The following is a 15,267-nucleotide window of genomic DNA, read 5'->3' as shown; positions in this document are numbered from 1 at the left end:
TCTCCTGAGACAAGCCAAAGAAAAAAGTGCTGTCCCTCTTTTTAGCAATCCATCTGCTGAGCTACGTTTAGCTCAATCCTCAAAAATAAATAAATAAATGAAAAATTGAGAGCTTTAATGCCTTCTGGTGATGATCATATGTCAGCTTGAGATTATTTAATGAAAGCTTTTGAAGTTCAGTCTTAACCTACCTGATGGCATTATGTCAGAAGGCAGCACTGCTGAGTCTGAGTACCGAGCAAATGTTGCAGAGTAATTTAATTCTTAGGAGATGTGTCTGGGAGGCACTACGTGGAATTTGAAGCGTTGCTCACTCTGCTGAGAGGCCAAGTCCGTATCCAGTGCTGACTGTACAGGCCAAAGCTCTCCTGCCAGCTTTTCCTCTCTGCTTTCCACACCCCCTCCTGTTCTCCAGGCTCTCTTCCTGTCCTTTATCCCCGACACCCCCACCAAGGGCCTTTCTGCAGAGTATCAGCAATGAGTGGTTGAAAGCTGGGCAGAGAAATGCCACCAGGCACCGTTGGTGTAACCGGTGTGGTCTTTCTCCACTGCACCAGGCTTCTGTTGCCTGAAAATAACGAGCCGTTGTGAGCAGAGTAGGGGACTGAGATGTTGGACTCCAGTGTTTCCAGGGTATGGCCTAGAACCACTGTTCAATAGCAAATACAAACTTCAGCTGGAAAGCACCAGTCAGTTGGAAGGGCGTCTGGAGATGAAGGTTGAAGACTTTCATTCTGCAGTGTTTTGCAGAGAAAAACAAACAAACAAACCAATAATCTCTAAAGCAAATAACATTGAACAGTTGCACGTATTTCCCATCAGTTGGTTGGTAGGAAAAAAAAAAAAAAAGACTCTTCGTTAAGAAGTGAGCGTGTTATGTGTACGTCTTTATATAGCATCATGATGGTTTTTTTCAAGCCATTTACCTATTCATCAAGCATCAATAGATGGCTGTTTGCTTCGGCCAGTGCTTTAGGAACTGGTGAGTACAGTCTCTGTGGAATAAAACCCAGGCAAACAGCCTGAGCTCCCAGCTACTGCTGAACTGCAGAATCCAAAGTGTGAAATACGCTGCAAAAACACTTGTGCCAGCAAAACGTGTGTTGTCCTGGTGGGAAGGAGACTACCAAGGAATTGCTTCCTGACAGCTCAGAGTGGGTGTCCAGTCCTGCGGTTTGTTGGAGATGGCTGCAAAGCTCCAGCCTGCTGTGAAAGAGATTTCCCTGTTTGGGTACTTGAAAACTCTTGGGTAGATTATGCTGTAGCGCCATATGTTCCACAGATTTTTGTATATCAAAATACAGAAAACTCAACCTTGAGCTTCAAATGTATGCAGTGTATAAACTGAAGCGTTAAAAAGTGTTGCCAAGTTCAGGAGGATCAAGGGAAGTTGCAGAAGGCAAGCTGGAGGCTTCACCATCAGCATTGGTGTCCTGGTTTGTGCTGTGTGACTGTGGGTGTCTGACAGCAGTACCTGAAGTTGGGGGAACAGCTGGTTATATCGCGTGGCAACGTGAACATGGGTATGTCTGCACTAAAACCTGCTGAATATATTGAGGTTATAAGAGCTGGTGTTGGTCAAGGAGGAAAAAAAATGAATTTGTGGCAAAAGACTGGGAGGCAGGAGGGTGAGGCTGTTCCTTTGTGACTGTGGAATTTGCAACACCTTTGTCTTGCAGTTTCCTTTATATGAGGATGGCAGCCTTTTTAGGAGCATGTTAACACCTTTACATTAATTAATCTTTAATACCTTACATCCAAGTTCTGTGGTGGAAGTGCTGGCACTGTTATCTGAAGGCAGTTGCCAAAATCAGTGCAGCGTGTTAGATATCCCAAAGAGCTGTTTAGTTTTAGTTGTGTTGAGAAGTGCATATGAAAAGTAAAATGAAATGAAGGGAATCCTTTGGCCTGCAAACACTCTGTCCAACACCATAGGAGTGACTTTGTCTGGAGGCCGTTGTGCCTGTTGGGGTGGGTTTGAAGTGCTCGATCAGCCTCAGCTCCTTCCTGATTTGCTTATGGGCCTGAAAAATGTTTACCTGTGCAGGAGATTCCAGCAGCAGCACCTATTCATTGCAGCTCTTGCACTGAACTGTCTTGGGTCTGTTGCTGGAGGGAAGTAACTGTGCCTGCATGAGGGGAGCACAAGGAGAGCATTCCTGGTCTGTTGTTCTTTCTCCCATCTTTTCCTCTTCCCTCGTCACGCCCCCTCTCCCATGCTGTGTGTCTGTCATGCCACGTGGGTCTAAAAACAAGATTTTAATAGGAGGGAGTAGGGGGAGGGCTGGGGTTTCAATGGAAAGGTTCTTTATCCAGACTAGGTACTTATGGAAGTATCATTTTGGTACCAATAAGCCTACATTTCAGCTTCATGCTCTGTTTCTGCATCTGTTAGTTACATCTGATGTGAAATACTGACAATCATACAAGCTAGGATTCCCACCTCCCATACTTAACTACGTAACAAACCGGGTTGTTTTTCCTCCCGGTCTGTAAAGCATTTAAAGATCTTTGAACTAAAGACTGTATAAATGCAACTGTCGCCAAGATAAATTAACTTGTCCTGCAGGAACAATGAATCCATTTAGGACCTCTGAAAAGCAGGATTTTTGTTAGAAATTTGGAATCTGACAAAATAGTGGGTTGGGGTGGGGGGAAACGCAGAGGTTCATGAAGGAGGCACAGGGTTTTTTCCCACCTTCATTCCTTAATTATATTTTTTTGCCTCTCTGCTTGCAGATTCTCACAAACACAAAGATAAACACAAAGACCGAGAACACCGGCACAAAGAGCACAAGAAGGACAAAGAAAAAGACCGGGAAAAGTCCAAGCACAGTAATAGGTGAGGAAAAAACTAAGTCCTCTGAGGCTGAAACACAGTTGTTCATGCAGTCTTAGAATTGTTGTGATGAGGATGGAATTGCTGCATTTTGAATGGGGTTTATGAGTGGAAGTGATTAAAGCCTGACATGTGATGCATGCGTTTCCGTATGGGTAGTTTGTGCATCTTGCAGATTTTAGCCAATACTTCTGTATGAAAGATTATTGTATTGAAAGCTTAGTGTGACTGAAGGTGTTGAAAGCTAGTTTAACCCCATCTTCATGAAGATGGATGAATATTGCTCGTAATCCTTTGTGTGCTTCCAATTCTTTGTCAGAAATCTGGAGCTTATATGAGTGTTGGTTTAAATAAGCCCCATTGTTTTAGCTTGTGGAATTTGATGTGATTATTCAGCTTCCTAACAACTAGTGGTAGCTGGAAAGATGGTCCCCAGAGTGATGACATCGCCGTTGGCCTTGTCCCACAGAGCCCGAAGATGTCAGCGCTAGAAGGCGGTGTTGTGGGGCAGCCTGTATGTTTGTCAGGCATTCTGAGCACATCCCAGCCAGGTTAGATGGTAGGTGTGCAAGGGTTGCCTGCTGATTTGTCTGCTCTGAATGGTGACTCCACCCCCACTGCTTGGGGAACCTGTTGTGTGGAAGTCTGCAGCGATTCCACCCACACCGAGCATCAACATTTGTGATGGTGCTGGGCTCTGGGGGTGGATGCTGCGGGCCAGTTGGTAACCACGTGTAGGTGCAGAATTGCAAGAACCAGGGGATGCAGCTCTGTCCTCGGTGAAGCTGTGTGACGCAGCGCAGGGTGAGTGTCACACACAGTGTTACTCAGAAAAGCTTTCCTGCTTGTATCTCCTGACATACAAGTGCCATGAAATGTGCCTTGCCTATTTGCAGGTCAGTCACAGGAGGGTCAGTTGCTGTTGTGATGCTTGGTAACTGGCAGACAGTGTTTGTGTTAGGGCCAGGCAGATGTTATTAGCTAATGGCTGTGCAACTGTGAGAACACAAACTGAAGTAGAAGACTGGATTAACAATTTCTGTTAACTAAAGTAGAAGACGGGTGGGAAAAATGAGTCCTTACTGAGCAGTGGGTTTGTTCCTTTGGGGTCGTGCTTTGTTTTCTGTGACCTTTTAGAAAAATAACACAACCTTGCTGTTCAAAAGAAGTTTCTTCTTTTTTTTTTTTTTTTTGAAAATAAATAGTTGACAGAAAAGAAAAATCTTGGCAAATAGTTCTCAGCATTTACTGACTTCCATGGCAAAGACTGCACGTTTTGGATGTGTTGTTTGCTCTTTTCTCTGCTGATGTATCTGTATTGCCTTATTTCTCATTTTTATGATTTTTCAAGCATGCACCCAGTACTGACTTTGCCTCGCTGTTCCAAGAGTTGATTGCTTTACTTGGAAACCATTCTCCTACAATCCTAGCAAAATACATTCTTTTGTGAGGAGTAGTGTAAGCACAGTCTTTAAATTTCCAGAACTCATTAATGGTTTTGCTTTATTTGTGTGGGAGGTAGAAAGATATTTTTAACTAGCAGAAATATTTTTTACCAAGTGCACATGGTTTGTAACTCAAAACTGCCCAGTACTAATTGTGTAAATAAGTATCAAAGCAGTGAAAAGGCTAATCTTCTGTGTAAGTTGTAGCTTTGCCATGAGATATGTAAACGTTCTTTATCTTGAAGTAATTCCTTCCTCCCTGCAGCGTTGCCTTGAAATCCCTGTAAGAAAGGGAGCCCTTTTCTAGGCACTGTACATAAAGCTTTTAGATATTTTCATCTGGCTATTAAGTGTTGATTTGTTCTGTGAGCACAATATACTGTATTTTTTCCTTACCTAAAAGTGTGCAGCTATGTAGATAGTATGACTGCTGCACTTATGTGCAGAGCTGTGCTTCAAGGCATGTTCTGGGGGGGAGGATGTGACATTGCTCTGCTCCTCAGTCCCCTACACGTGGTGAGATAGTTCCCCATGCTGAGTGCACAGCTTCCAAATATTTTCTGTAGCATTTTACTATCGTATTTTCTGCCTTTTAAACTGACACCTCAAAGGTGAATGTATCCTATGTTGAATCACGAGACACGCAGCCCTGAAGATGTCATTCAGGGAAGATAATGTACACAGCCATGTGTGCAGCGCTCTCTTTGGATCCCTCCTTCAGGAGTCCTCTGCAGTCTGCACTGCCCCATTCGTGTTCAGTCATGCACAGGGTATGTGGCTGCTTGCTGTGTAAACCCAGCTGACTTCTAACAAACCTGTCAGAAATAACTGACTCATAATTGAAATGTAAGCACTTCTTCCCCAAATCTTTTGATTCGGCTGTCATTCATGTAATTCTATAAATACCAAGGTGTGCCTGTAAGGGATGGATTTAGGCAGCAGTTGTCTCGTGAAGGAGGCAGCCCAGCAGCTCACTGCGTGACGGTGGAGGAGGAGGGAGATCTGTGGCGAGCTGGGAATTAATTACGTGGAGCAGAGTGGTGGGAAGGTTCTGAATGCAGTGCATCCTCATGGCCTGGCAGCTGCTGGGTCTTCACGTGCAGGGTAAGACCCCAGGGATTGCATGGCACACTGCTGAGTGACTGGGCACAGTGGGGAAGGACTGAGGTGTGCTGAATGCGGACCGGTGTGGGAACAGAATTCCTGCCTTTGCTGAAAATGGGGAGTTTCAGCCGGATAAAACTTCTGTGGTTAAATAGAATGTGAGTCTCAAAGAGGGCAAAAAGCAGCATCCTGAAACTCCTCCTCGGCTTGCTTGTGCTATGAACTGCAGTTATGGGGCTGTCATTACAGTCGCTGTACCAAACCACTTGCCTGGACACAGCTAAGACGCAATGAGAAGTCTGGGCTTTAGGAAAGTCTCCATGACTATGCAACTGGTGTGAAATGGTTGGGAATCATTTGAGTGACTGCCAAGCGTCCGTGACTCTCTTACTGCTAAGCAAACAGGTTGCACTGGGCACCTTAAGTGGGTTCTCAATCGCTTTGCTGTTTTAATTGCTTTTAATTTCACCAGCAGTCAGAGTGGGGGTAATTTCTTTGTGTGGAAAGAGCACAGAATCAGAGCAGGTGAGCACACAGTGGTTGTTTGGCTCTGAGGCCCTGCCCTGCTGGTGAGGATCCTAATAGCCATTTTCTTTGCAGAACCTTAGAAAATAAAATTACTTCTTCATAGTGAAGTTCCTCCTCTGGCAATGAAATAGCAGTTTAAAAATAGCCATTACTTCATTAAAAATGAGAAATTGCACAGTAATAAGGGGTTTTCCAATGACTTTTACCTGCATGGGGATTTTTTACAGCATTTGATAAGAGCCTGATGCTAAAACTGAAAATGAATCATTCCAAAAAGTTTTAAATAAATAGAATTGCACATAAATCTTCAGAAAATCCATTCGGTACATCAAAAAGAAAAAAAAAAAAAAAGCTGCTTTGTTATTGCAAGAAGCATTCAGTATGTCTTTCAGTTCTCAAAGAGATTTAGCAGAAATGCAAGCCATTTTTCAGGAGAAACCTAGGTTGGCACCGCTGATATATTAGAGAGTGTGAAGAGTCCCTTCACTGCGTTCTGAGGAGCACAGCATTGCACTGCATGTTGTATAAACCTGGAGCATGGCCTGGGTGTGCCTGGAGCAGAGCATTTTTTATCCATCTGTAATAATTTGACAATTTCATCTGCTGCCCTGTATTTTAGGCTGCTAAAATAAAGCCTGCATCAGGAAGGCAGAAAAACTGCTCTGCAGGAGAACGAATGTTTTCTGTATGCAGACTTTGAAGGAAGGATCTAAACTGCCAAGATACAGTCTCAGAAATATCTAAAATAGATAATCTTGATTTCATGTGGCAGAAATGTGTGGACTGGTACGTGGAACTTCTTAATTTTGCTTCTTGCTTTCCTCCTCTCCCACTCACAAGATGACAGTTCTCTGTGTTAACTACATTTGCAGCTGTAGTAAATGTGGAGAGAACATTCATACGACACAGCTCTTCTTGGTCACCCCTCAAAGAAAGAAAATGCAAAGCCCATTTGAGAAAAATCCTTATCAAAGTGTAAATCCATATCACTATCAAATTCTTTTCTTTTGTTCCTTCTCTCAACCATTTATTTCCTGATCCCCTAAGGAAAATCTTATACCATCCATCAGATACAAATGTCAGCAGTTAAGAAATGAAATAAAACAAACTAAATGTGATGTGACAATAGGTTTCTGATCTCTGGGAGACGAGCCTTTCAAACAAGGAGGCTGTGAAATAATGAAGTAATGGGCCCTTTGGAACCAGGGCTTGTTAGAGGTTGGGTAAGAAGCACTGGCAGTAATGAGTGTCTTTCTGCTCGATGTCTTGGGCTTTGTGCACAGCGTGGGCTGCACGGTGCAGGAAGGGCTGTGACAGTGAATGGCAGTGCAGTGGCTGCTCCTGCACGCTGATCCCTCTTGTCAGTGTGATGGGCATCTCTGCTGCAGGAAAACACCCTCCGTCAGATTGCATATTCCCTCTGCTTACTAAATCTCTTATGATCACAGCTTCAGATGAACAGAGGCATGGAACAGAAGGGGTTTATTGACCTGATCTTCATTGGCATCTCTGCATTTCATGGTTTTGCTAGGAAAAACATATTCCAAATGCTTGCTGCTGGAGAATGACGATAAATTTCAGTTCTGTCATCTTGCACCTCCTGACTGATTTATTGTATGATCCCTATCTGCTAAGAACTGTGTGCATTTGGGGAATGGAGATGCAGAGATATCTGACCTAAAGGGGGGAAAAAAGCCATTTTAGGGAGGATTTCAGCCCTCTGCCTCCTGTGTGGGTATACGTTTTTCTTTGATGTTGAAGCACACAGTTGACCTTGATCAATTTTCTAACGTGGTGCCTCCTAGTACTAAAAATTTTTGCTTTGTTTGATGCTCTGTCTGATTCCAGTGCAAGCATTGAAATGAAAGTACGTGCCTCAGTGTGCTCGTACCATTCTGTTTCCTAGTGTTATCAGCTAGTGGTTAACCCAGCTTTTTATCTTGTTCTTCTCGCTGAAGGCTTGATCTGTTATCTGCAAGCTCTGGAGGAAAGACCCTGTTTAACTCTGGGAAGAGCAGTTTCAGGGTTGGTTGGTGTTTTTTTTTTTTTATTATATTGCTGAAATCCCAGCAGAACCACTGGGGCTCACGTGTTCATACCCTGTAATACTGTATGATAACCTGATAACAGCGAGTGTGAAATTCTGCAAGCCAGCTGAAACCTTGTCCTTCAGTGGGGTGCCTTGGTTCTGAAACGCTCCCTGCACAGTCAGCCCTTCCTCGGTGCGCATTCGTGGATGACCACATTTTTCCATTAGTGCTGTACTACGTCAAAGGGGACATGGGCTGCGTAACCTATGCTTTGTCCCTATTGTGTTGTTAGATTTAGGCTAAAATCACAGCTTCCTTTTTATTTTACGCTTCAGTTGCGTTGTAGCAGTTAGCGAGTAGGCAAGCAGAGCTCAGCTTGCAGCCGGCTCTGATGCTCGCTCATAGCAGATTCCCAGGCACAAGCTAATTACAGCTGAGAAAATGAGAGAGGGGAAATAAGAGACACTTCAGATAAAGCGTCCTTCCCAGCTTGTGATTTTGAAGCTGGAATGGAAAGGGCCTGGGAAGGGATTATTAACGTGCATAAATGGCACCTGAAGAATGCGGGGTTAAATTATGGCAAAGCTGTTGTGGTTTGAAGAAGGAAGCTGTGATCTGCACATCTGCAGCTCTTTCCACTTGTTACTTTCCAGTGTGAGAGGAGCCTCAGCAGCTGCTGCCAGGTGCCTGATCTCCCCCCTTCCCCTTCCTGCAGGCCCCCTTGCTGGGAAATATAGCTACGCTTCCAAGGGAAACGATTGCTTCTGTTGCATTTATCGCCTCTGCTTCAGCCTGAGCCCTCCAAAGCCTTCAAATGCCCTTGTTCATACTCAAACACTCAGTGAAATGCAGTAAGCTTGCAAAAGGGCTGCAGGGCCCTAGGAGAAGCGTTACTGCTTATCTGGCCTTTGTTTGAACTGAGCCAGCACCAGGAGATTGCTATGGATGATGCAGTCTCTGGTTCTGCCTGTATTGGTACGATATCCTACTCGACTGTATCTTACGATAACAACAAATAAATGGTTGTCAGCGTTAAGCACCATCGGAGATGTGTCTTGGAGTGCTGTGGTTCAGCTGTAAAGGTCTGGGTGCAGAGGAAGCTCTCGTTTTCTCAGTGGGCCTGGATGTTTCTAAAGCAGGTTGGGGGCAGCTTTGTTAGGATCCACGTGTTCTCTAGTCAAGCTGACTTGCAGTGAAGTTTTCCTCCATCTAGAGGGGCTTTGCTGTCCTACTTCAGCGAATTCAGGCTGGATTCTCAGCAGAGGGGTATGTGTAGCAACGACACCAAAGGATCCACAGTGCTTTGAGAAGTGGATTTGAGATAAAAAAATACCTGGGTGCGCGTGGTCTTGACCCCTTTTTGTTTTGTTGTTCTGTTTCTTAGAGAAAAGCATATTTTTCCTCCGATTTTGAATCTGCAAGGAAGTCAGACTTCTGATCTTTAAATTGTTCCCAATGCCTCCTAATAATAGCATTGGGAATGTCTGGAAATAGCTTCTCATGGAAGGCTGAAACCTCTTCCCCAGGTCAGGGATGATGGCATCCCATTGCCCTCTCTCTTCTTTTCAGAGTAGTGTGGTGGTTGTGTTCCCCCCGGAGGCTCACCTGAGTGTCTCAGCCATCTGAAACATCACAATTGCTCAGCTGCTGGCTGAAGTTAATACGTGAGAAACTTGCTTTGCTTTTGGAGAAAAATAAGTACATTTTCTCAGGATTGTCTGTTGAGGTCTTTGTTATCAGTGTTTCCAAATCAGATGTTTACGTGGGGAATTTCTTCATCACCAGGACCAACAAGCCAAGACCTCGGGACAAGTCACCAGTACCAGCTGTTTTGAAAATGAGCTGCAGAGTGAAACGAGAGACTGACTTATCTTGGGTTATCTGAGCCCATGGTGCTTCAGTGAGAAATGCTACAGCTTGCTGCCAAGGGAAGAGGAGGGATGATCTTGTGATTATTTTTTTTTTTTAAATGAAAATAAGGCCAACTCAGGAAGCCAAACTTGTTGATTCTGACCCCAGTGCTGGCCAATGTTAGCTGTAGATTACATGCTGCTTTTTAGTGATGGCCCCTTTCAATTCCTCTTCAATAAGGGATATCGTCTGGGTTTCTACATAAGCAAGAATAAGTTTTTAGCAATCTTTTCCTTCCAGCATACATGTAAGCATTCAGCACATACAAAAACTCTTGCCATTTCTCTAGGCCAATTGGGTTTTCTGCCTTTTTCAGATTTAGCTTTGCAGATGTAGATTAATAAATAACAGTCTGTTTCAGTAACATTTTGTGTACCTCACAATGCTCTACTCATCACACTGAAAGCTACCAGTAAAAAAGAGTGTGGTTGCAAAAACTAAAGCCAAAACTAAAGCCTTTTCTTCTTTTCTTGCTATTCTGAACTTCCAAGGAACAGGCACCATGATGAACTGTACCTTAGAGAGCCAACTCCACTGATGGCAGCCTATGCCATGCTTTGGAGATGCAAATTGTTGTCTCAGTAAAACATGTTATTGCAGGTAGAATTTAAATACCAAACAAGAACAAGAAAGCGTAGGAAAACAGACACAGGCAGACTTGCAGAGAATAAAATGGATCTCAGCTGTGTGTGTTTGTTCTGTGGGTTGTTGTGGGTTTTTTGTACGTACATGGTGATACACCTTTGTAATGAAAAATCTTCAGTCTTTGGCGGGTGAGGTGCCCATCTTGCATACAGATCACAGAACAAGGTAGCAAGTCAGAATTTTCAGATTTTTCTGAGTTTAAAAATGATTAAACACACACATGGGGTTTTGTGCTTTCAGATGCTCACTGAATCTCGTTGGTGCAAAAGAAAATGAGATGGGTATCTTGAGCCTCAGAGACAGTGGTGAACAGGAGAGAGAAAATGGGATGTGAGGTCTGAGCAAGAGCAGCAGGGGCATCTCCTGGGTGTCTGAGATCCAGTGTCAGGATGTTCTGTATGTGCTCGCATGTCTTGATCGCGCAGCATATATAACACGATCTGCAGGGTAAGAATAGTCTGCAGTTGTTGAATCTTCGCTCACAGCCAACATGTGCTGTGTGTCTGTCTGCAAGAATTTCTAGAGTGCCGCTGCCCTTTAATGTTTGTGTAATTCCATACTGTTTTATATGTAGTACGAAGAGAAGTTGCTGGAGAGTTAAAAATGAAACAGGTTTCTCTTCCTACTGATCTCTTGATGCAACACAGCGTATGAGTGTACTGAGTTCCTCTAGAGATAAATTTTCTTACTTCAGCTGCTTTGGCTTGGAAGGCCAAGCGTGTGTTTAGTGCATTGTGTGCTGCCTTAGGCAGGAATAATTTAGGCCCTTAGTAGATGGCCCTTAGTCCTGGGCCATTTGTGCTGGCGTTACTTGGGGTGCTGAAACTCGCTGGACTTTGCAGCTGGGTGTGGACTGAAATATTTGTGATTAGTTGCCTTCCTCTTAATCATACAAGCTTCACGGGAGCTGGCTAATGTGCTGCTTGCTTTATGTAGCCATCAAACAGCCAGGTCTTTTGCAGTTGGTTGTTTTTTGTTTTTTTTTTTTAATAGAAGCATGACTTGAAGAACGTCTTCTTCCAAAGTTCCTCTCTTACCCTACGTTCTAGGCTTGCTGTTCTGCAGGGTTGCATTCTCCCAGATTGGTTAGGGCTTGCGCTTTGGTGCTGAAATAAGCAAAATAAGGAAGCTGCCTATTTCTAGTAAAGCTTTGCTTTATGTTGCATTGTCTGAAGCAACTTGTCTCAGAGAGCAGCAGGGGTGGAGCGAGCCAAGGGTGGAGGACTGGGAACCAGCAGTGTGAGCAAGGCAGCTCACTTGGTGAGCTATTGCCCGACGAGAAGAGAGACAGATTTCCTCTGTGCCTTTGACCTGCTTCAGCCCAGGGTGGGTTCAGGCAGTCCTCACAGCCTTTTCTGTTTAGCACTGTATAAACACAAGGACATCACATATCCTGTCTGCACTGCTTTCCCATCTGTTTGGGAATAGTAAAGATCAGTGATCTTTCTCTTACTTTCAGAGATGAGAGCTGTTAAAAAGATAAACTCGTGCCTGAATGAAAGCTCATATGGACATTGATGAGACGGGCAGATCTATTTCACTGACCTTTATGTGGACGTAAAGAAAAGCAGAAACAGTGGGAATTGAACCTAAAGCACTGAACTTAAAGTGTAGTGACTGAGGATCTTGTTGGCAGCATAGGCTGACAGGGTTTCCTGATGTGAAACTGCTTGTTGCGGTTTTGTGATATATTCCCTTCCTGATCCTCTTCTTGAGAAGGATGGATGACATGTAATGGGAGACTGCTGGATCTTCCTGCTAGTGATCACCTTTGTTTTGGGGCTGGTAATGATTGGAACTTCTGGCTCTGTTCTTATCATTGGGATTTAACTGTATTGCTCAGTTCTTCTCAGGCATCCCCAAACATGCTCTTGTCTTGCAGTGAGCACAAAGACTCCTCGGAAAAGAAACATAAAGACAAGGAGAAAACCAAACACAAAGATGGCAGCTCAGAGAAACACAAAGACAAACACAAAGACAAAGACAAGGAGAAGAGAAAGGAAGAAAAGGTAGGTGTCTCCTGCAGGGGAGACAAGAGGATGAGCCTGTTTCACACAGCTGAATGGTAAAGAAGAAGAAAAAGTCAGTAGATACATGTTGCTTACACTTCCAAGTTTTGTGGACCTGGAGAGATGTATCCCAGCCTGAGGACTGGAGATGTGCTTTGTGGGGTGCCAGATGAGAGATTACAAGGGCTTTATCTGCAGATATTGTGAGCGAAGACAGTTTCACAGTGGAGCCCTGTCCATTTCTTTTACATTTTTCCATGTTAGTATTTTGACAAACTTAAGATTCAGAGACAAGATTAAGAAAATCTATTAATTGCATTGCTGTGTGAGGACAAACAGAGATGAGTAGTGAGTGCTGTATGAATTCTACGCTTCAGTTCCTTCAGTAAAAAGCCAAGGGCCAGAAAATACTGACTTCTGATTACTACTCGGCAAAAATTGTTGCTATTCTTGGTGTGTCATGTAGTTCTCTCAAGTCTGCAGGTGATAAAAGTGCTGGTCACAGTGCCCTTTAGTTCCCTCAGTAAGTTAAATATTCTGCTTGTGTTGAAAAAACAAGTGGCTCTGGGCAATACTGATCAGGTCCTACTTTTCATGTTTTTCAGATTAAATTATCTTCTGGTGATATAAAAATAAAGAAGGAAAAGGAAAATGGTTTCTCCAGGTAAGCAATAAGGCCTATGATCTGGAAAAAGTAGCATTTTGACTTTTTATTGCTCAGAATTTTGATTCTTCTCACTTGGTCGTGGGGGAAAAAAAAGAATGCTTTTGACCTCTTCAGATGATATCTATACATCTCAATTAAAGAAATTGGTAATTGATCCATTCGTTGACTTGTGATGGAGCTGTTGAACACCTGGTATCTGCCTGCACGTGCTGGGTGTATCCAGGTATCAAGCAGTTAAATTCTGCTGAGAACGGATTAAACGATGGGAAAAAATATTAGCTGGAGTTGAAAGAACCTCTGTTATAATTGTAAAAGTGATACCTGAACCCTGCAAGCTGTCTTTTGGAGATGGCCTTGTGAAGGTAAGCAACTAGAGGCTAAAGCCTTTCTGGGTAAGAAGGATGGTTATGTAAAATGAGAAGCACCGTCCAAGTCTGGACATCCTACTAAATTCCTGCCACTAATTAGAAATGAATTTAAGCGTATGTGAACTAAATGAACTTCGATATTGTGCTACTTGTGCTTAAATATTGTACTATTACTTAATAGTCTTACTTTTAAAATCATGAAGTGAGTAACTGATAGAAAAATATCAACTTGTTGCAATGTTTGACCAGCTAAGATCTGTCACTTGTGTAAATCCAGCCATTGGTTATTTTTAAGATGGTACCTCTGGTCCGTTGACATTGGAACATGGTGTGATAGCTGTGTCCACATATGCTTTCAAGATAGTTTTCAATCATATGTCCAGTTCCATGACCCCACTTAAAAAAAAAAATCCAACATCTCCTTGGTCTCACTGTGATGCAGAAGGAATGGGAGAAGGATCCTGTCTAAGCCACAGCGCCTGGTAGTGGTTCGTTCCACATTTTGCACGTGCCCTTGTCTGTTTTATTTCCGTTCTCCGGCTCTGTGGCTGTGCGTGGCGCAGGAGAGAGGCGCCCTCTCCAGGTCCTTTTGGGAACGCTCTGGAAGTAGAAAGCAATGATCTTCCAGGCCCAGCTGTTAGCAGAATTGTGTGCGTGTGCTGCTCTCACTGGAGATGCTGGATGTTCTCACGTTAAAGTAACTGGGTCCTCTTTTGGTCTAAAAGTGACTTCTGTGATTGTGAAAGAAACCCGGAGTAATCACTGCAGTTGTGCCTTCTTCAAGGCCAAAATCTGGTGAAGAGCCATCAATCTCCTGCTGAAACGTTCATTTACAAGTTCAGATGGTTTTGATTTGCTTCTTTGAGACTTGGTTGGAGAAGCAGTATTACAGTCTTGGGAACAATGCGAGTCAAGCTTCAGCTTGGTCATTCTTCTTTTAATGTGATCACTCTTCATTTCGCACTATTACAAAATGTTGGGAAATGCTGTGTTAAAATAGATGAGATAAAATTCCTAACAGCCTAACAAGCAGTAGTACGAGGTTTCTGCCTGGAAGGAAGAATAATAAGATGGGACAAATACCTGTTTTTCTGTAGACGTTTTGCGACTGTGCATACTGCAGACTCATGTCTCAGCAATCCCACAGAAATGGCTTCTTAACAGCAGCAAAGAAAACATACCTGTTTTCTTTCTGCATCTTTCAGCACTGCAGTGGCTTTACAGCTGTGAAAGAGCAAACTGTCTTGTTCTGCTTCACAGACACGTTATCAGCTAAAATAAGACTCCAGAATGTCTCTTGCTGCCTGCCATCCACAAAGCAGAATGCGGCTTTTTTTTCTCCCAATTGCAGATTCTGCATGTTGGCTTGGAAACTGAGTCAATTTGACATAGAAATTTGATTGAATACGAATAGGAAAGCCCAAGACAGCACTGTAACTTTTTGTACCTGAGTGAAATGGCGTTAAGTGCTTCCAAATGTAATTCTGGACTTTTTGTGATGTCTTTTTTATTTTTGAAGATAAGTGAAATGCTTCTGTGAAATCTGGAAATAATGAGTTTGTTTAAAGAGATGGCCTCTGTGCCCACTCATACCCTATTTTTCTTTTGCTACTGGTGTTCAGGGGGATTATTATGTCTGAAAGCACTGAGCTTAATTTAGTACTTGTGGTTTGAAGGGAACAGGATTGTTTGCTTCCCACAGTTTGGATACTGAAGAGAGA

General features: G+C 43.4%; 1 protein-coding gene across 1 annotated transcript in view; it reads left to right on the top strand.

Moving 5' to 3' along the window:
- Window positions 1–15,267, top strand: part of TOP1 (DNA topoisomerase I) — a 61,853-nt gene that overhangs the window by 24,852 nt on the left and 21,734 nt on the right. Inside the window, exons 3-5 of the mRNA XM_042883613.1 lie at window positions 2,740–2,842; window positions 12,385–12,511; window positions 13,117–13,175. Of these exons, the coding sequence (XP_042739547.1) occupies window positions 2,740–2,842; window positions 12,385–12,511; window positions 13,117–13,175 (289 nt within the window). The remainder of the gene's footprint in view (window positions 1–2,739; window positions 2,843–12,384; window positions 12,512–13,116; window positions 13,176–15,267) is intronic.

Source organism: Lagopus leucura, unplaced genomic scaffold (genome assembly GCF_019238085.1).
Source record: "Lagopus leucura isolate 7727_CA_CO unplaced genomic scaffold, USGS_WTPT01 Super-Scaffold_100039, whole genome shotgun sequence".
Classification (NCBI taxonomy): domain Eukaryota; kingdom Metazoa; phylum Chordata; class Aves; order Galliformes; family Phasianidae; genus Lagopus; species Lagopus leucura.
This window is presented reverse-complemented; position numbering and strand designations above follow the sequence as displayed.